This window comes from Opisthocomus hoazin, chromosome Z (genome assembly GCF_030867145.1).
Source record: "Opisthocomus hoazin isolate bOpiHoa1 chromosome Z, bOpiHoa1.hap1, whole genome shotgun sequence".
NCBI lineage: Eukaryota > Metazoa > Chordata > Aves > Opisthocomiformes > Opisthocomidae > Opisthocomus > Opisthocomus hoazin.
The window spans coordinates 18490963-18512244 of NC_134454.1; the positions used below are offsets into that span (position 1 = coordinate 18490963).

At 40.9% G+C, this 21282-nt stretch overlaps 1 protein-coding gene across 2 annotated transcripts in view; it reads right to left on the minus strand.

Moving 5' to 3' along the window:
• SNX24 (sorting nexin 24) overlaps nucleotides 1-15544 on the minus strand; it is a 100697-nt gene extending 85153 nt beyond the window's left edge. For both annotated transcript variants that reach the window (XM_075411193.1, XM_075411192.1), the window contains exon 1: nucleotides 15390-15544. In XM_075411193.1, the coding sequence (XP_075267308.1) occupies nucleotides 15390-15449 (60 nt within the window). In that variant the 5' untranslated portion in view covers nucleotides 15450-15544. The remainder of the gene's footprint in view (nucleotides 1-15389) is intronic.
• Between the last annotated feature and the right edge of the window lie 5738 nt (nucleotides 15545-21282).

Consider the following 21282-nt stretch of genomic DNA (forward strand, 5'->3'; position numbering starts at 1 on the left):
GATGGCCAGCTGGGCTTCAGATCATCCACACAATTTGCTTACATGGGTTTTCCGCATTTTATCTCCCAGTACTGAAAGACCTCAGATCTATTCTGGTGATGAAACATCTAATCCTCGTATGGATGGAGTTTCCGTACTCTACTCCTAAATGGTGTTCTGGTGCTGCAGTATATTTATTATTCACCATTTCGTAATTAACCTTTCTTGCTTCTGATGCATAGGACAGGAAATTGCACAGCATAGGACCACAGCATGTCCAGTCCACAGACTGCCTGCCTCCTTTCTTTTTTCAACAGCCTTTTACGTTACTGAGGATTGTTGCAAAGTTCCTGCTCAGTGTTTTCCTTTTGATCTAAACAGCCTTTCGCATATTTCATTCTTTGCAATGATCAGAGATCCAGAAGGCAATGTAACACATCGTATTTCCCCCTACACTGCCTTCTCCTGTGGACAGTCTTTCCAATACACTCATGTTTCTTAGAATGAGGTACCTAAAATTGGACATGGTACGCCATACTTAGTATACACTCCTCACTGTTTACCTCTTCTTTACTTTCATCTTTCGAAACCCCAACATACATTTGCCTTTTCTGCAACATCATGACATCAGTGACATGGCCATCTTGCAATGCACAATAAGCCCCACATCCTTTCAGGAATTTCTGTTACTAATCTATTGGATCTTACTCTGTGCTACTGATTTTTTTGATAAATACAGTACTTGGCATGAGTTCCTATAATTAGCACTCCATTTTCCTTTATTAAATAATCTTTTCAATTTAACAAAATTATTTTTGATGCTACTCTTGTTTTCCAGAATATTCACAGTCACTTCCACCTTGGTGTTGATGGCAAATTTGAGTAACGACTCTATCATCCAGGTCATTAAAACATTAACTCATACAGGACCTCAAACAGACCCTTCTGCAATACAACACAATAAATACTTCCACTGTTGACATACGCATGTGCTTCTGTGTTTCTTCACCCACATACGTACAAACACTTGTGTGCGCATGCATGTCTCTGTCCTGACCCTATCTGAATATACAGAGATTACACTGACCACAGTACTTTGTTGGTTTTTATGTTTGCTTAGCGGCAACCAATTTAGATCGCTTTCAATACAAGCAAAACATGTTAACAGCATGCTCACTAGATTCAACTGACTTGTACTTTCCACAACCAACCACACTTTTTAACTAGCAAATAGAGCAGAGCTGTTTTACTGGTGTACAGGTAACATACACATAAGCTAGCACATCACAAAACTCTACATTGTCTGAAGAAGTCATCTTACAAAAAACTCCACCAAGAAACAAAGGCAATACACACTTTCAAAAGTTGGTCTACATCAAGCTGAAAAAGAAACTTTCCTTCTTTCTTCTTCTGTGCAATATTGAACAGTGAGTTCTGATCCTAGGTCAGAATTTCTCTGAGGAACTGTATAAGACAACAGTATCATTCTGAATATATTTAGAACATAAAAGGAAAAAAATGCAGGCTCATTTTAAAATTTTGCTTAGCTATGCAAAACTGATAAGCAAGCGTGGAAGCTACAATGGGAAAGAAAGTGGCAGACTTGCACAGATTTGCTAGCGGGGTGCTCAGAGTTACACTGCTGTCAGAAATTCCCTAGGTAAAACTACAAAGAAATAGTTTGTGCTCAAGCATTTTTAGAAATTCCCCAGAGATGCCATAAATATTAATAAGAACACATTTTAAAGCAGTCTGTTAAATATTAAGGCATATGTACGTATGCTATACTAATGTACAACAATTGAACAAAAATCTGTTCTTCCCCTAGGATTCACTAAATTTTTTTTTTTTTTGCTCTCCAGAAAAACCCTTGTTAACCCTAACTAGCATGTTTAAAACAAGATTCAATGATCTGGCAGTTTTTAAGAACAGATTACTGACTTGGTTTTGAATGTTTCTTAGATGAAATCACTACCATTAACACCTTCACATTAATCGATTGGTGTCAGCAGAATTCTGGAGAGCTATGCTGCAGGCTCCAACACCACAGTAGTAATCAATTAAGGAAGTCAGCTGAAAAAAATGATGCAAAGATCAGAGTTGTCAATGGCAAAATAATCTCATCTCAGTGGTGTCACAGGAGGAGTAAAAAAATGCCACACATTTACTTCATAATGCAAGAAAACTATTCCAAAGACTCAGTATTCCAATAATTGTGAAATAACTACTGCAGTTAAAATCTATGAAGAGATTCTTCAATAATCTATATTCTAGACCATATTTATGTAATTTTATACAAGATACTTTTCAGTATAAATTGTACAAGCTTTTTGCTTTTTACAGTATTAAAGAACCGACTTGCTAAAAAATCCAGTGATTTTAATTAGATACTACTAACACGCCAAACAATTAATGCAGAGTTAAACAAGAAAAAATATATACAGATCAGTCCCTGGAAATTAATGAACATTTTTACACATCTTACTTTTCGAATAGGGAGAAACAATGCCACTGATTTTTGGCTATGTGTTCCATCCGTACACAACTCTCAAGCACAAATAACACTGCTTTGTTGAGCTGCTAAGTTCTTGAACCTGCTGAGTTAGCGAGGATGTCCACAGCAGGGTGTTGCCAAGGGGATCATTAAATACCACTCAAAACAGGGTTCTCATTTCTCCATACTCTTTGTTTGGCTATCACCATCATGAGGGCCTCTACCATGCCACATGCCATAGAAAGCTACCTGACACAATCTGTAGTGCATTCTTTACCTTCCACAAGCAAACCATCAGAATCTATTAAAATTACTTTACGCCGATAGCACTAGAGACATGACAAATCACAGGCCAAGAGTCAGATACCAAAGAATGTGTCTCAGGGCGTTGGGGCCAGGCCCATTTGCAAGTAAATGATATTGCGTGAGGCTGGCATGCTCAGTGCATGACAAACTGATGCAATTTCAGTACTGTCGGAGAAGCTGGGTGAGATTTCTCTGATGCTGGCTATGGTTAGTGTACAGAATTGTACAGAGTTCCCAGATTTGAATCACTTGGGGCCTGAGAGGGCTTCACTTGACAAGCCACAAATAATTACACTACACTCTTTCTATTGTACTCTATTATTTTGCCTCTTATCTCTAGGCTTTGAGCACTCATGAACAAGCAAGGTCGCTGCTATTTTGACCGTGATGCAACAAAACATTGTTCTTTTGTGATATGATAAATAAAACACAGTCCTGCGGACTAAACATTTTTATCAGGTCCATTTTCCACTTTTATAAGCAACAACAACTTTGGGAGCTTGTTAGAAAAGTAGAGGCTGGAAATAACCATGCAGGCAAGTTCATGAGCTTTTCACTTAGGAGCGTGATACAGTTATCTCGTTATTGTAGAAACTCATTTGAGAAATAGGGCATTAAGTTCTTAGCCCATAACAGATAACAGTTATATCAGTGATTACTTTAAGCAGGTTTTTGCCCCCTTTCAAATCAGCAATTTTTGACAATTTAGTTGGCGACTAGCAAAAAATAGTTTTGACCGTGCAGCATGTTGCCAGTTCTTTCCCAGACACCAAATACACTTCAAAACTAAAGCAACTGCATTTTCCATATGAGTTCACAAAATATTATTCAAACACCTAGACAGTTAGGAAAGCACTAGTGGTATTATCCTGGCCACTGAATTTAAAAGAGTAATGACATTCATAAAACTCACACTTTAAAAAAGGCAAAATTAAAAGCAGAGGCTTTCATGGTTTAAGGAACTAACTTCTAGTCATCTTTTCTAAGTTTACAGAACAATTTCTTCCCTTCTTTCTCCCATGGCCTAAGCAAAAATCAGGCTTTTAATTTAGAGTTCCATGTTACAAACCAGATGGTAACAGGTTTTTTCAGCCTTAAAACTATGGTTAGAGATTTTCTAAACCTGTGATTAGATACAAATCATCCAGTAGTAAAGGAAAAATTCAAATATGAAGACTAACTGCATGTAGCAAAAAAATGATTCTACTAAGTACCTTAAAACTCTTTCTGACAGTAAGTAATGTATTCTCCTTATGTTTATTTTCCAGACAAATACATAGTAGGAAGTGGGCACTAAAAGGTAGAGGACTTCTTAGCTGCAGGTGCTGAACTTAAGAGTTTATTTTCCTACTTTGTCTCTAATTCAGGCCAACATAAGGATTGTCTTACTTGAGAAGAGACAATTACTATCCTCAGTAACACTCCTAACAAGATCTTACCAAGTCGTTTTAAAACAACACATCTAATTTTTTTTTTTCCCCTCCTCTCAACTGGCACCAAGAATTTATGGCAAAAGCTGGAGGTCTGACCTTGTAACATTTCTGCCAAGGGAAGGTAAAATCGAAACTATCAAAGGAACATATTTTGATATAGAGGAAAAATATGGAAAGGAAATAAAAAAACCAGCAGAGTCAGTCATGCTTCAGAATCTACTAGAGCTTTGTCATCTCTGTGTCAAACAGGAATTCTTAAGACATGCAGAGGAAATAGTGTAAAGACTGTACTCCTACCAATCACAAATCCACATCCACACTCTGAGCGCTTAGCAAAAGGAAAGGCCTCTGACATTTTCTCTTCCATATCAGAAAAAAAGTTTTCATTATTTACTGACTTTTCATGCTCTCTCACTACAACATGAAAATGGAAGCTAGGTGAGTGAGTATGGATCTTTAACTAAAACTTAGCTTTTAAATGTTCTCTAACTTGTTTTTAGAAACAGAGTGTTTTGGAGTTTCATGCAGCATATGTCATCGCAGACATAATTTTTACTAGAATTTGGAAGAAATCAGAAAAGCAATAGGCTAATACGTTTTCTGATTCTATAATGGCATAGCATTCAACTCCATATTTGGTTTGAATTTTTTCCTGAATATCCATTTCTTCACAACTTTCAAGAAAAGTAAACATTTTTATAACATTCCCTAACATTACTATAAATCTCTTAGTCCATTAATTCATGATTAAACCGACGACACGTTCCTTATGTTTCCACATTTCCAAAGAATAATAAAGTTAGATTGTAATGACCATCACAGTTTGACTGCAATGAAGATACATGACCAGGGAGTCCTATTCCTGGACAGAGCTTGATTATGAAGTAAGGAGTATGGAAGTGAATCTGTACGCAAAGAAATGGAGTCCTGTGCAAGACCAGAAGTAAAGGCAGTTAGCTGAAGTACACATGGTCACTTTTCATACAAGCAGTTTGTTGTTATCCGTACAAACTTGCTGCTGAATAATTGATTGTTTCACCACATAATCAAGATTCTTTGTTTATCCTTATGTAAAATATGATAGGAGAGCTTTAGATTTCATTGTTTTCCAATTTTGAGATACTGCAGTACGCAAATACCCTCTGCCCTAGTATATAAAGGGAATTCATTTTTAAAAAGTGAATCTGTTACAGGAGGAGACAAGAAATACAAAAAAATAAAATGATGAAGATCAGTAATTTTGAAATCACAGTTTTCAAGGTAGACTAGCAGGAGAAAAGACTTTCACTGAAGATTTATACCATTTTCACTGTATCAAAGCATGAAGTAGTCAAACAATAATAATACAGTTTTGGATAGACCTTACTTTTCACAGCATCTCACCAGGCAAACAACTATCACCAAGTGTAGGCAACCCCTTTCAAGAGCGATTTGCTTACGATTGTCTACATGGGACACAGAGTGACTCTGTGTGCCGCGTACACAATAGAACAACTGTCACCTAGAGGCCCTAGCCTAAACTAGGACCCACACACACTGTGACACACAAATAAAAAAATATACTAAATAGAGGATGCAGAGGAGGTTTGGCTGTCATTTCTCATAAAATACTTACTCTAGCTACACTGGTGGCAGCTTCAACATCCAAAAGCATTTTCTCAGATTTCCTGTTTATACATTTTTAGAACTGAAGGTTGTTTTGAACAGGAGGTGGAGCTCTCACTGCACCAGCAGAGGAGTGAGGGGAGGAAACACTTTGCTTAGAACCTGGAATGGAGATGGTGCTCCTTTCCATGGTATGCTCTTTCTGTCCTGTCTTATTTCAATGCCTAAAAGTATCCAAGCACTACTGTTGTGTCCCAAACGCTTTATTTAAAAAAACCCCAACCACCACACAACGTTCCTTGGTATATGAAATGTGTTTACAACACGATATATAGGTTGAAATAATTAAAAAAGACCACTGTTCCCAGAAAGAGAGTATCAGTTCTGGCTACAAAATCTTTACCATCAAGACATCTAAGAATAGCTAGTTTGTTAACAGACTACATACACTTCTTCGTTTCCTATTAAAAATACAATGCCACTTTCAAAGGGAACGATGACACTTCTGCTTTGTCACCAAAATCTCATTCTAGAACTTTCTACAAAATGCTATTTTAGCCTTCCCCAAGCCACAGAAAGCTCAGGCTTACAGAAAATTGAAAATGAAAGGTTGATACAGGTCCTCATGTAATTCTTGTAAATGGGAGAAATAATGCTTGCTTACAATAAGAGTATTCAAAATGCAGTAACTGGAAAGCCCCTATTAACATGCTTCCATGGTTCACACCTAATGTAAGTACTTCCCCTGTGCCCAAATGTAGCACTGAAATTCTACCACCAAGCACTCTGCCATGCAACCTTGCCCGCCTCCACAACACCCTTCTCTGTAAATAGGAGAGATATGGATTTGGTGGGTGGACTGTTCGGTGGTTAAGGAATTGGTTGGAAGGTCGCAGCCAGAGGGTAGTGGTCAACGGCTCAACATCCAAGTGGACACCGGTGACAGGTGGTGTCTCTCAGGAGTGTGTACTGGGAACCGGTGCAGTTTAACATTTTCATCAATGACATACACAGTGAGATTGAGTGCACCCCCAGCAAGTCTGCACACTACACCAGGCTGAGTGGTGTGGTTGGCACGCCTGAAGGACAGGATGCCATCTAGAGGGACCCCTACAAGCTTGAGAAGCGGGCCTGCATGAACTTCATGAGGTTCAACAAGGCCAAGTGCAAGCTCCTGCACCTGGGTCAGGGCAACCCCATGTATAAATACAGGCTGGGTGATGCAGGGATTGAGAGCAGCCCTTCCAAGAAGGACGTGGGGGGTACTGGTGGATGAAAAAATGGACATGACCCAGCAGTGTGCGCTTGCAGCCCAGAAGGCCAACCACATACTGGGCTGCATCACAATAAGGGTGGCCAGTAGGTCGAGGGAGGGGACTGACTAAATTTTGTTGTCAGTGGCCTATTGAGTAAGAAATACAATTAGGTCACTAAGCTCCAGTATAAAGTCCCATCAATTTCTTTCCTATTTCTTGCGCATACAACGATAATCATTATAAGAACCACTAAGATTTACATATATTCAGCCCCACACAAGCAAGCCTTTAAATTCCTCCACATAAAAAATTCACAAAGGAACTTAAAAAGAGAGACCACTAAGGACAAGAATAATGTACTGACGTAAATTAGCAGCACAGACAACATTCTTCATGTAGACTGTAAAAATTTAAATCTTTAAGTGGTTGGGTATCTGGTAGTATTTTCCAATAGATAATTTTGTATTGTAATGGTCTGAAGAACTGTAATTTAAAGTTTCCAGTTATTCTAAAAATAAATACCTATTATCAAAAAGACAGCTTTCTAAAACTGCTCCTGCAATACAACCTTAATTAATTTAATAACCTAGTCACCACTGTAGATGAAAAACACTTCTTCAGCTTCTCTGGGACTCACTAGTCACCTAATATAAAAATGGCATCATCTACTGAAATTCCAAGATAACTTCATAAATGCTGTGACAATCATGACTAATTATCAATTAAATGTGGAATGAATTACATCAAGCATTAAAAAGTTCAAATTAAAATATCTTACGGTAATAAAAACAAGGGAGTCATCTATTACATCTTCCCTCACGTTGCATTTTAAAGCCTGGTGAGTTCTCACTCCTGGGAAGTAAATAATGTATACATGCTTAACACTGTCTATGTTGACAAGATTTTACAAGTATCATGATGCTTTATGGACAGAAAACACCAGCAGGAGCAGTTAAGCATGAATCCTCTGTTGAAATAATTCTATTGGTAGCATTATGTGATTAACAAAGTTTTGCCATTACTACCTCTCAAAGATTCAATGGAATTCAAATAGATGTTTATAGTGATACATAGTTGAATGCTCTGCTACCCTGTCTCTTTCTGAAAATGTAATTTCCTCATCAAAACTGCAAATCAGTAGATCTCAGGAGAGAATTAGGTAACGGATGTTTTGCAGTTGTGGTTTACCAGCCCGATGTCTCAACTTTTGGTCTTTCAGACGGTAAATTTACACAGGCAATCATGCTGCAGCTTCTTCATCCTACTGCTGACCCCCCTCAGTAATCCACCAAAAGTGATTTCTTGCTCAGAGAAATCTTGCATGGTCCTTTCCACTAGGATTTCATGACTGTGAATCAGAGGGGTTTTGAGCGATTGCACAACAATTAGAGATCACTGGAGCTATATGACTCTGTCTAATCTGTCTACACTCTAAAGCAGATTAAACACACAAAAAAGGAAACAGCTTTACTGATTGTTATGTATACATTCAGTCAGTTTTTGACTTCGGTTTTACCTTTCTTCAGTTTCTGCCTTAGCTGACTTCATGTGCACTGCAAAATTCCCTGCAATTTACTTCACACTCTTCAAGTTCCCATTGCATACCAAGTGGTCAGTTTCATATCACTGATTTAAAGTCTGTTAACAGGAAAACTGACTGGAGGAAAGAAATTTAATCGTTACTGCTGAAAAATGTGTAAGTGAACAACAAAAAACATATTTTCAATATCAGCAATCTTTGGCCTAAATTATCAGGGTTATTTCTTCCACTAATACTCACTCCTTCACTGGAACTGAAAAAGACCATGTTCAAAATAGCATTTTTCTGCCATTACAGAATCGTTGGCATCTGTCAAATTATCTTCACCCTCTGCCACTTCCCATGTAGGAAAGAAAAATACCTGTACAGACCTACTCTGACTCTCTTGTGGAGTAACCAGGACATTTAAAAATTCTCTATGAAGACACTAAGACAATAAAAAACACTCATTTATCTAACATCTAATATTTCTGTTTAGCTTCCTGGAACTCGGAGTAACTGGTCTGTCACTGATTTCAACAGGACTTGTGACACAAGACAACAAGTGGTGAGCTTCTGCATGCCAGACTGGTAAGCACGAAGTCTTCATACTGGCAGATTTCACACTCAAGGCACACAGAGCCTGTTCAGATTTTTTAAAACTACCAAGTTCACACAGTCCAGAAACTCAGTGAAAGGGTTGGAACAGTAATAGTTCAAAGTGTTTTTACATAAACTCATTCACATAATTACTCTCTCCATGCTTTAGATCTACAATACTTGTAAATATTCCCTCTTTATCTTTCACACTTATCACTTGCTATTGTGGCTTACTCTTCAGCTTCATATGGAAGAACATCTAACAACTTCCCTTTCTGACTCTATGGACATTCACTTTGATGTAAAGCATGCTGAGATACATAAGCTACTCTAAACTTCAAGTCCTTGTTAGTGTTATACTTCCACAAACAAGACTATAGCCTAGTAACTAAACTGCTGTTTCTACACAGTTAAAGTCTATGGACTTTCAAAAAGTCCACAGTACTTTAGGATCTTACATGTCATATCTTACTTTCACAACATTTGCAACTCCGGGAGCAATCTGGGGAATGGTATTGGAAGTGTTAATTAAAAACGTAGTAAGCACATGTGTCAGTCAAGTATGCCCTCTGCTCTATAACACATTTAAATGTATGTCACCTTGACCTGCAATATACCACTGTAAAATTTTTTTTGTCAATATAAATCAAATGTACACTAATTTATTCAGTAAGTTTCCTAGCTTCTGAATCAACATTAGAAATCTAACTAGTATTTATTATTCTGTTATTGACACAGGGAGCATATTTAAATGATAACAAGAACACATGGGTGTCATTTTGAAGTTGAATTGTTCCCTAGGGACATCCTTAGTAAGCGTCTACATTTAAAGGTCATTCGCTGCCAAATTATGAACAACTGTTGCATTTATTAGCACAGGCTCAATAGTTTAGAAGCTAGTGTCATCAATTTAAACTGACAATGAAATCTAATTGTCCACAAGGAAAACAGATATTTTCCTTATTCTGTTTCATCATTTTATGTATACGCCAAACAGAACTGGAACAACTGCAAGTTTACCCTGTGGTGTTTTTTTTTTTGGGGGGGGGGGGCTGGTGGTGGTGCAAAAAGGCTTGCAAGGTTTTATATCACAGGAAGAGTGCGTTAGTAAAGCTGAGCTCCTGAAACAAAGAATGCAAGGAGCGTGTTTCCCATTTACTTTGTTGACGGAGCCCTAGCTCAAGTGTTGCATCATAGACTTCTCTCATTTTTCTTTCTAATCTTTTCTTTGGCTAAAGCGGTCTTTCACTGGTCAAGACGCTACGCTTACCCTTTTAATTTCCTAATTTCTCTGTAGTTTTCCCTTTGAAGCTAGGAAGAAGTTTCCAGTTTCCGCGTCAAGTCACTTCCATCCTCTCCCCAGAACTGCATTCTGCTTCTACAGCTAGCCAGTGGTTACTGGTTCTCTGCCCATTCTACTTTCCCAGTCCTGCCTAGCTGTACCAAGGAGAAAGGGAAACTCACCTGAAACAACAGGTTTCAGGGAAAGCAAGCTGAAAACACGTCAGTAAGTTGGTATCATCTTCCTCAAAGAAAAGGACAAACACTATTTTGTGTCTATCCTTTTCAGGCAGTGAGAATACACACTGGCAGGCTGAATCCAAGAGGAAGTGGATTCTGGTCTGCTAAAGAACCAGAAACCTGGAGATGCCAGGGAAGTTTGTTTCGGTAGCCACGTGGAGCCACTGTAGAGAGGAAGGAGTCACCTTCCAATCTCTCCTTTCACGCAGGAGGTCACCACCGTCACTGTTTCTAATGAAGAAACTAGGACGAGCATCACCACACTTCCCAAAACCCCCTTCTTCAGCCCTATTTCTCTGCAACAGCCCCTCAGAGTCACAGGGCAGAAGACACCCTCTGTAACTCCTGGCAACTTACTGGGCTGGTGGGAAGCCAGCATGTAAGCAATCTTTTGTCTGACCAAAGCTCCATTATCCTTTTCTACTATTAATCACATCATCTCTGATAGTTCCTTGTTTCAGCTACTCCAAGAAAACATTTTAATACTGAGCAAGTTGGCACTTGTAGCAAAGAGAATGTAAAGATCAACTGTGCAAGTACTACTCCTGTGATCATAGAACAGTTTGGGTTGGAAGGGACATCTACAAGTCATCTAATCCCATGCCCCTGCAGTGAGCAGGGACATCTTCAACCAGATCAAGTTGCTCAGAGCTCCATCCAACCTGACCGTGAATGTTTCCAGGGATGGCGCACCTGCCATCCCTCTGAACAACCAGTTCCAGTGTTTCACCACCCTCATGAAATTCTTCCTCTATCTAGTCTAAATGTAACCTCTTTTTTAAAACCATTTCCCCTTGTTCTATTCAACAGGCCCTGCTACAAGGCCTGCCCCCATCTTTCTTATATGACCTCTTCAGGTACTGAAAGGCCTCAAGAAGGTCTCCCCAGGACCTTCTCTTCTCCAGGCTGAACAGTCCCAACTCTCTCAGCCTTTCCTCACAGGAGAGGTGTTCCAGCCCTCGGATCATTTTTGTGGCCTCCTTGGGACCCGCTCCAACAGCTCCGTGTCCTTCTCGTGCTGAGGGCTCCAGAGCTGGACGCAGGACTCCTGGTAGGGTCTCACCAGAGTGGAGCAGAGGGGCAGAACCCCCTCCCTCGACCTGATGGCCACCCTTCTTGTGATGCAGCCCAGTATGTGGCTGGCCTTCTGGGCTGCAAGCACACACTGCCGGGTCATGTCCATCTTTTCATCCACCAGTACCCCCCACATCCTTCTTGGAAGGGCTGCTCTCAATCCCTGCATCACCCAGCCTGTATTTATACATGGGGTTGCCCTGACCCAGGTGCAGGAGCTTGCACTTGGCCTTGTTGAACCTCATGAGGTTCACATGGGCCCAATTCCTGAGCTTGTCCAGGTCCCTCTAGATGGAATCCTGTCCTTCAGGCATGTTAACTGCACCACTCAGCCTGGTGTAGCCTGCAAACTTACTGAGGTTGCACTCGATGACATCTGTGTATGTCACTGATGAAGATACTAAACAGTACTGATGACAATATGAACCCCACTCATCCCCAAGAAGGACACCACTCATCACTAACCCCCACTGGACATTGAGCCGTTGACCACTACCCTCTGGATGTACTATCCAACCAATTCCTCATCCACCTATCCGTCCACCCATCAAAACCTCTACCTCTCCAATGCAGAAAGAAGGATGTTGTGGGGGATTCTGTCACAGGCCTTACAGAAGCCCAGACAGATGACATTCCTAGCTCTTCCCTTGCCCACTGATGTAGTCATTCCATCACAGAAGGCCACTAGGTTGGTCAGGCAGGACTTGCCCTTGGTGGAGTCATGCTGGCTGTCCCAAATCACCTCCCTGTTCTCCATGTGCCTTAGCATAGCTTCTAGGAGGATCTGTTCCGTGATCTTCCCAGGCACAGAGGTGAGGCTGACAGGTCAGTGGTTCCCACGGTCCTCCTTTCAACCCTTTTTAAAAAATGGGTGCAATGTTTCCCTTTCTTCAGTCACTGGTGATTTCACCTGACTGCCACGACTTTTCCAATATCATGGAGAGTAACTTGGCAATTACATCAGCCAATTCATTCAGGACTCTGCAATGCGTCTTGTCAGGTCCCTTAGACTTATGTATGCTCAGCTACCTCAGGTGGTCACAGACCTGATCTTCTCTTGCAATGGGAGGGACTTTGCTCCCTCAGTCCCCGTCTTGCAGTCCATCCACTCGAGAAGTGTGGGAAGAGTGGTTGCCAGTGAAGACTGAGGCAAAAAAAGTGTTGAGTACAGCCTTCTCCTTGTCTATTGTTACCAGTGTACCAGCCATGTTCACGGGGAGCAGGGGGGGGGCGGGTACACAGTCTAACTTTTATCACCATACTGTTTTAAATGTTAACACTACACATCAGCCTAATGATGCAAAATAACTGAAATTGAATTACATATATCATTTCCTAGAAAAAAAACATACTTCACTGAAACACACTGCACTCGTCCAGGATTGCACCCACCCCCTTTAATTTGAAGGTTACAATTCAAACAGATTCATTACTTCACAGTGTCACTTCCTCCGCTTATCTCAACTTTTCTAATTCATCAGATTCAGGTAGCACAGAACTGGTAAAACATCTACTTAATCACAAAGTCTTCAACAGCCTGCTATCCCCATATTTTATAGCAAGCACACAGCTTCTGACTGTTAACCCTCACATAACAAGGCCCAAAAGAATGAGAGCTGATGTGGTCTGGACATGGAAACATTCACAAGCTCCAACTGTCCAAATGAAATCATGTTTTTGCTTAATGCAAAAGAATTCCTTTGTTACTGTTTTTTCTTAGGTAAAAATCTCTACGTACACAGCATCTTCCTAGCTAGTACAGAGCAATGGTAAGCTCTGATTAACCTCGATTTTGCTGGAGGGAGGGCTTATAGTGTACTCATTTGCATCAGCCATGAATTTCTATGCTTGGAACAACATTTATGCAAATTATTTGGCAATGTAACAAATTGACAGTTACATTGGAATAAGCCCTGCTCATGCATAGTCCATAAGCTCCTTGAAACACAAAGGAAATACACCGTGTTATTATCATGACAGACATCCATATCTTCTCCCACAAGCATGCCTGACCCAGAGGAATTTCAGCTATGACTTCTACTACAGTTTCACGGTCAGGGAAATCCTTGAACTGATGTATCTGACAGCATAAAGCATAATAATTTTTGTATGGGAAGTCATATAGAACTCCCCTAAGCTGACTGAAGAGGCAAAATCAAACAGGAACAACCACCGAACTCTCTTGAGCTACAGTAAGTTTCAGATGCGTAAGTCTGACTCATCACCAGTGACCCCAGAGGAACAGTGCTGTAATAATCAACAGTGTTGTAATAATCAAACACATTCACTTTCAAAATCATTTTCTTGAAAGACTTCTAGAGAGACAGAGTCTCGTTCCTGATTTCTTTGAAGCTTACACAGCTTAATATTTATAACATGTAAAAAACCCAATCCTCTGGATAGCAGGATTCACTGTCAGAACTACTGTTAAAGAAATTAAAAAAACACTAAAAACAAATACTAAAAATACATATTGCTATGAAAAATACTATTTGTGTATTATGCATATCTTAGAAATCACTCTGTCACTTCAACTAACCTGCCCAGCTGGGACATGCTGGGGTCAGTCTGTGCTATTGTAACCACACTCAGTCAGAATGTTTTAAAGCCAGTTTTATGCAGACATGTTGTAGGTGACCACTTCCATTTAAGTTCAACTAAGAGGCAGAAATATGAATGCAGTTACACTCCCACATTAATGCAGCCGAAGTGGTTTACAAGGCTTGTAAATACTTGTCAGCACTGAGAACCAAATAATATACAGCATTAGCATCAGGTATATGCACTTGCTTCAGGCAACTATGCCTACATAGATCAATCTTCTGGCAATTCTACAGGATTCAGGGTTTTTTTTCCTGAGATTTCATAACAGCTCAGAATTGCTGAAAGGATACATTTAATAAAACAAGCTAGCTTGGAACATCCACCTTCAGTCAAATGCCTTGGGCTTTGGTCCAGAGCATCCCCTGTCTCCACGCAGTAACACGTGGAAAAGTGTTAGAGCCCAACAGCTTCCATGGGATGAGCAAACCATCGAGGTCAAAAAGAACCTCTGAAAACCGTGTAGACTAACCCCTCTGCTCACACAGGGTGCCCAGGACCATGTCCAGCCAGGTTTTGAGAACCTCTGAGGATGGAGGCTTCACAGTCCTCTGGACAACCCATGCCAGTGCCTGACCACCCTCCTGGTAATAAAACAGTTTTGTCTCATGTTTAAATGGTATTCCGCGTATTTTGACGTGTGCCCTGTTGCCACTTGTCCTGTCACTGGGGACCAAGGAGAAAAGCCTGGCTCCCTCTTCCTCACTCCCTCCACTCAGGTTACATGTACACAGTGATAAGACCCCGGCAGCCTTCTCCTCTCCAGGCGGAACAGTCTCAGCTCTCCCCGCCTTTCCTCACGCAAGAGATGCCCCAGACCCTTCCCCCGACGTCCGGCCCTGCTCCAGCCTCCGCCCTGGAGCCCAGACGCGCCTCTCGGCAGGGCCGAGCGGCGAGGAAGCACCCGGCCCCCGCCCCCGCCGGCCCCTCAGGCCGGCACCTGCACGGCGGCCGGGCCCCCGGCGCGGCTCCCGCCTCCCGCCCTCCCCGGCGCCCCTCACCGTGTAGCCGCGCTCCAGTTCGCTCTCCTCGTAGCGGAAGGAGGGGATGTACACCTCCATGGCGGGCCGGGCCGGGGGCGCCGGCTCCCCCTCAGGCCCCCGCGCTCCCGCCGAGCGGCGCCGCCGCAGCCATCTGCACGCCGCACGTGACGCCGCGCACGTGACGGCGGGCGGGGCGGGGCGCCCGGCGCGGAGGTCGGCTTGCTGCAGGCCCCCGAGGCGGAGGCGTGCGGGGAGACGGTGCCGGCGGGGCGGAGGGACTAGGCCTTCCCCCGGGACAGGTACAGCAGCTGCCCGGCTGCTCAGCTCCGAGGCGCGGGCGCGAGGCGGGAAGAGCGCAGGTTCCTCAGGGGACGCCGCGTTTTTAACAGCGAAAGTTTGGGAGCAACTGCTGACACACGGCGGGGCAGCCGTGTTGCTTCGGGGCACGGGAAAACGGGGAGGAAAGGAACGAACTTCGACAGGGATGAGTTTACGCGTTCCAGAGTTCACACCGCGGCTCAAAGCGCCTCCTGAGCCTGCCCGGGCAGCCGATGGCCGGTGGCTGGGCAAGTAGAGCGCCTTTCGTCATGCCTCTTGTGAGCCGACACGCGAAACTGAGCGGGAAAAATGTTCACTCTTGAGGAATGTTGCCCACATTGTGGCTGTTCCTGAGAATCTCTTCCTTCCCTATTTAGCAGAGCAAACCACGCCATTTCAGAGAAGAGCAGATGTTTTCCAGTCATCGGGGAAATCAAATAAAACTTCTTACTCCCCAAAGTAAGCAGGTGCTTTGGTGACTTACATAATGGAGGCATAAACAGAAGGTGGAATACTAGATGCATTTAGCAGGCAGTGCTGTTGCACAGGGTAAAACTCACACAAATTTGCTAACCCCAAGCTTCAAACCACGTGGAACCACTGCAAAATGACAACAAAACGCAGCTGTAGCAGATGGCGGTGTCTTAAAACCCAGCTTGTAAGGTTTTATGAATGCTGGAGAGTCTTGGAGGCTAAATGGTTAAGATGTGGGGCTTCACCATCTCTCACTGATCTTTTAAAGACTACCATTGGAATAGGCTGCCCGGGGAAGTGGTGGAGCCACCATGCCTGGAGGTGTTCAAAAAACATGTGGATGTGGCGCTTCAGGACATGGTTTAGCAGGCATGGTGGTGTCGGGATAACGGCTGGACTTGACGATCTTAAGGTCTTTTTCAACCTTAATGATTCTATGATTACAAATTCATGTGTATGCATGTTTGATTTTGCATAAGCAGAGTCAAGTACAAACAAATACCTCAAAAACAGACAGAAAACAAATGATGACTTTTACCCGACCACTGTGGTTATGCTATCTCAGGGCTTTTAAGATCAGCTTTTTGAAATATCTTCTGAAAACTAATTTGCTTCCTTCTAGACTAGTAACTTCATCAGGAAAAATGCTACAAGCTTTTTTTCCCTACATTTCTCTTTGTTTCACTGCCAGCCAAATTTAATTGTATTTTGCTGTAAGCAAAGACCTGCGACCCGAAGAATTCAATACAAAATAGAAGTCTTTTGACTAAAATCAAGAGGACTAAAGCAAATTAATAGTAGTTCACTTTGGTAAACTACAGCAAAGTAGCAACCATACTTAAAAAAAATGTCCTGAAATCAAAGCAAGATAGTCCTAGGGCATTTGTTTCTGCACAATGCTCCTCCTGTGCCAGTGTCCTCAATGGCTGAAGACCAGCAGGACAGTCCCAGTGCTGCTCTGTGATAGTGGTAACAAGAACAAACAGATTTCCAGTCCCTGTGTGCTCTCGCTGTAGGGACGATGCCCTTGGAACACAGTGATGATTGAAGGGAGTGGATACAGAACCCCATTTTCCCCCGAAGCATACTCTGGTGAATACATTATAATCATCCCATGAAAAGGCAGGCCATATAATAGTAGTCTAATCAGTCTGGTAAATGTGGGCATGCTAGAGAATAATTATCATGCCATCATTATTGTTAGTTTCTGGTTGAGACTCCCATGTTTAAGCTTAGTTTCTGTTCTTCCACCAACATAAAATGAATGGACAGTTTTAATGACACCGCTTATGCCATAATGCATTTATACTGATGAGAAGCCAGTAGAAGGAGTTCATAGGGGCACTACTTATGATTATTTGCAATCTAATAACCACTTATTTCAAAAAGCTACTTTTCTCACTAATATCATATAACTTATTAACAAAGAAAAGTTTGAGACATTAATCTGGTTTCAATTCAATACTACATAATGGAACTTCTTACTGCATCAGCCAAGAGGAACAAGGAAGATTACATGGTGAGCTGAATTCAAATACGTCAATATGTTTTGGAATGTTAAATACTTAATTTGCACAATATATCATCATTACTTGGCTAATCCTTAAAGTTACATCTGAAGAAAAAACAGGATTTGTCTACAAGGCTGACTGGCCAAGGATTGTCCTTCTGTCTCGTACACTGAGGAGCAAAAATTTAAGAAATATTAATTGATAAAATGCTGTTAATGTGCATTAAAAACCATCCAGGATTCTTGTTTTTGAAAACTAATTGCACAAATGATACAATTGATTCCCACAAACAGCAAAGCAAGGAGAATATATTTTAAATGTAGCTTGATTTGAACCGGTATAACGTATTAAAATCATGTTAGTAATCTTAAAAGAAAAACTCTAAAAGGGTTGAGCTCTGCTGGTAAGAATTACATAGGCTGCCTTCACATTCATCTGTTGAGCAGGCTCCAGAAGGTCCTCTAGGAACTGTAGGTGTTGATCTTCAATGCTGTTTTTTGTTACAGGTATCAGTATCTTGGGCTATGTTCTTAAGTTAACTTGATCCCAAATGTAAAATATATGAATAAATATACTCCAGTTTTAACTGTTACCTGTCATTAAATTCTAGCTGAACCTTCTGTGATCACAGAAACCATGAATCATCACTGTTTAGAATCAGGTCCAATCAGTAAAGTATGCTACACTTAAATAATTGAATAAGAATGTAGCATTTTCACAATCCAACGTTCAGACTATTGAAAAATGAACTGTATTTTTTAAAACAACACAACACACCCACTTTGTTGGCCACTTCTGTTTTTCTTTTTTCCAAAGATGTCACTGTGCAATTCCTCCTATAGGCGGTGACTCGGCATTCATCATGCTAGAATGATTCATGACAGAGAAAAAGGAATAAACATAGGCCACTCCGAAAGATCAGTTTCCACTAATCCTCATGGTTCAAGGACTTTCTGAGTGGCTACTTTCTCAAATAGAAGTAGGCAAAGAAATGCATATAAAAATTCTAATCAAAGTGATAAGTAAAGTACACATCCAAACAAGAGGCCAGATTAAAAAAAAGAGATAGTCCTTAATAAGATCACAAACTCAGTTTGCTAATTTTTCAGTTGCTAGCAGAAAGACCAGTTTTAAACAAACTTCACCATACTCCTACAGATACTGGTCTCCCTAAGCAAACAGTACCAAAATTCAACATACTTGATAAAACCTTGAGTAAAACAGCATTTGCTTTTTAAGGGGTTCATGTCTTCCTCAGTCCTCTAAATATCTAGTTGCATTTTTTTTAAGTGGTATAGTTATTTCTAAAACATCACAAAGCACTTTCATCAGCCAGAGAGTGTAAAGACCACTTGGAAAGAAGACGGGCAGAATCGTAACTCCGGAAGGGTCAGACAGTTTTCTACATGAGTTCACAGAGTCAAATAAAAACCTCAGTACTTCTAACAGTGACAATATTTGGAGCTGGTGAATAGGTAGTCTTCTGTACAGCTCGAGTGTGTGTGCACCTGGAAGGGTGGGTCGGGGGGGGGGAAATCAATGTTTTAGCATGATGTAAGATAACTGCAGGTTTTCATACGGTGCAATGCTCTTCTACCCTGTCGAGACCTCCCCTGGACGTTCCACATCAGATGCAAGGCCAAGATAAAGCATTGCCTTTCTCATGATGTGTGCTATCTTCCTTCCTTCCTTTCTTGATCTCTCTAAACCACAGATACATGGTTTATCTCAAGTCTTTTCTTGCCCTTCTATTTTCATTGCATATTTCTTTTACTTTAGTTTTCATACAGATACCCTGCTAGAAGGATTCTGCCTCAGCGGCCTTGCATACTCTTCCGAGATCCTCTTGCTTAATGACAGATTTTCTTAATGTCAGAAAACGGGAAATGGATTGTTTTATATCCCTTCCCTATGTTAGTCATTTCCTTACTGATCTGGAAAAAAACAAACAAACAAACAAAAAAAGTAGTGTTTTAGCAGTGAACTCAAAAGTTATTTTACTTACTAGCAAGCTCACCACCCATTCAACTATGGAAGGCAAGAGTTTTAAAAAAAGGAAGAATCCTATTAGCAGATAACAAGTAACATTCTGAACAACCTGAAACTTCAGCTCCTTACATATTTTAATATTGAACTTTTTTTCCCCTCACATGGTTGTAATGGACTCATATTTTGCAGAGATTTGAATAATTACACAGCCTGTTCTACTATAAAGTGGAAGGACAGGAAAAAAAGTTTTATTTGTTTTTATTTAAGACAATCATTTCACTGAATGCATAATTTTAGTGAGTGATGGCTGTTCACTTAAATGCACAGGATATACTAGCCAGCAGCTCATCTCCACCAAAATTTGAAAGAAACTGACATATCTGGGGCATGAACTCCAGAGATGCTGAAACACAAACTCCCATATGAGGCCTTCAGAGGGAAATAACTTAAGAGACGTAAAAGAAGGCATAATTGATAGGGAAGCAGAATATTTCATTTTAAAATGGACAGTGACTAAAGGATCAGAGACTTACTGTAGACTGCACGTCACTTTAAGAAAGAGGTAGTGATGTCTTCAATTTGAGCCACATCACACCATATATTTTTAATTCAAAAAGCACCATGGACATGATGGATACAAGAACGGGAATGATTTAAAATTGTTGTAAACATCTACAGATTTTATTTTAACCTAAGAGGTAAACTACACTTCAGTAGCAGCTTGTCTTTTTATAGAAATCAAAATACAGTTCACCATTTTCCAAACATTCATTTTGTCCATGCTAGTGATTCTTCAGTGGTACTCTGGCTTGGAGTTTAAGGGAAACAACACTTCAATTTAGTGCAAGATCCTGTAGTGAGCTCCACAGAGAAAATTGTTCAGCAACACCTCCATTCACTTGGGTTGAGAAACATCTCTTAGTAAGGATGTTAATTGTACCAGGAAAGACAATAAGTAAACCTTCAGTCTTCATAATGTAGGGCAATATATGCAAAATAACAGATTCTTGAAACAAGAGTTTTATGCTAGCCAGATGTGACAGCTGATCTGGGTCTTCTGTTCAAATTAACCTTGTGATGCAAAAAAGACTACTCATTTTTTGTATTGTCAACCCTGTGTGACGCTGAACTCCAGAAATGCTACTAGCCTTTTGTTTTCCAACAGGCTTCTGGTTTTAAGAAAAAAACCACCCACACAACTTACTCTGGTTTTCAGTTGTCTAGTACAGTGTGACAGTAATCCCTGCTAGGAGACTAATGTGAAAGCTATTTCTCATTTTCTCATCACAGAGAGAAGAAATCTGATCCATAATTCAACTGAATTCTAATCCTGATAGAAGCAAAAAGCCCGTCAAGAGCTAAGAAAGATGGATAAAACACTTAAAGAAAAAAAGATCATGAAAGTGTATGTTTACCCATTTTGAGCTCTGCGTGTCCAAATTTAAGTTTTTAATTCTGGAAGTACGCACTTCGACTCTCCCTGGAATAAATCTGAATGTTGAGCTGTTGGTCAGTTTTCATTAGCACTGTGCAAGCCAAAGTCAAGTACTTAGTAATTATGCCTAGATAATTTTTTCATCATAAACCTGTTGCACACTTGAGCTTTTCAAAAGGCAGTC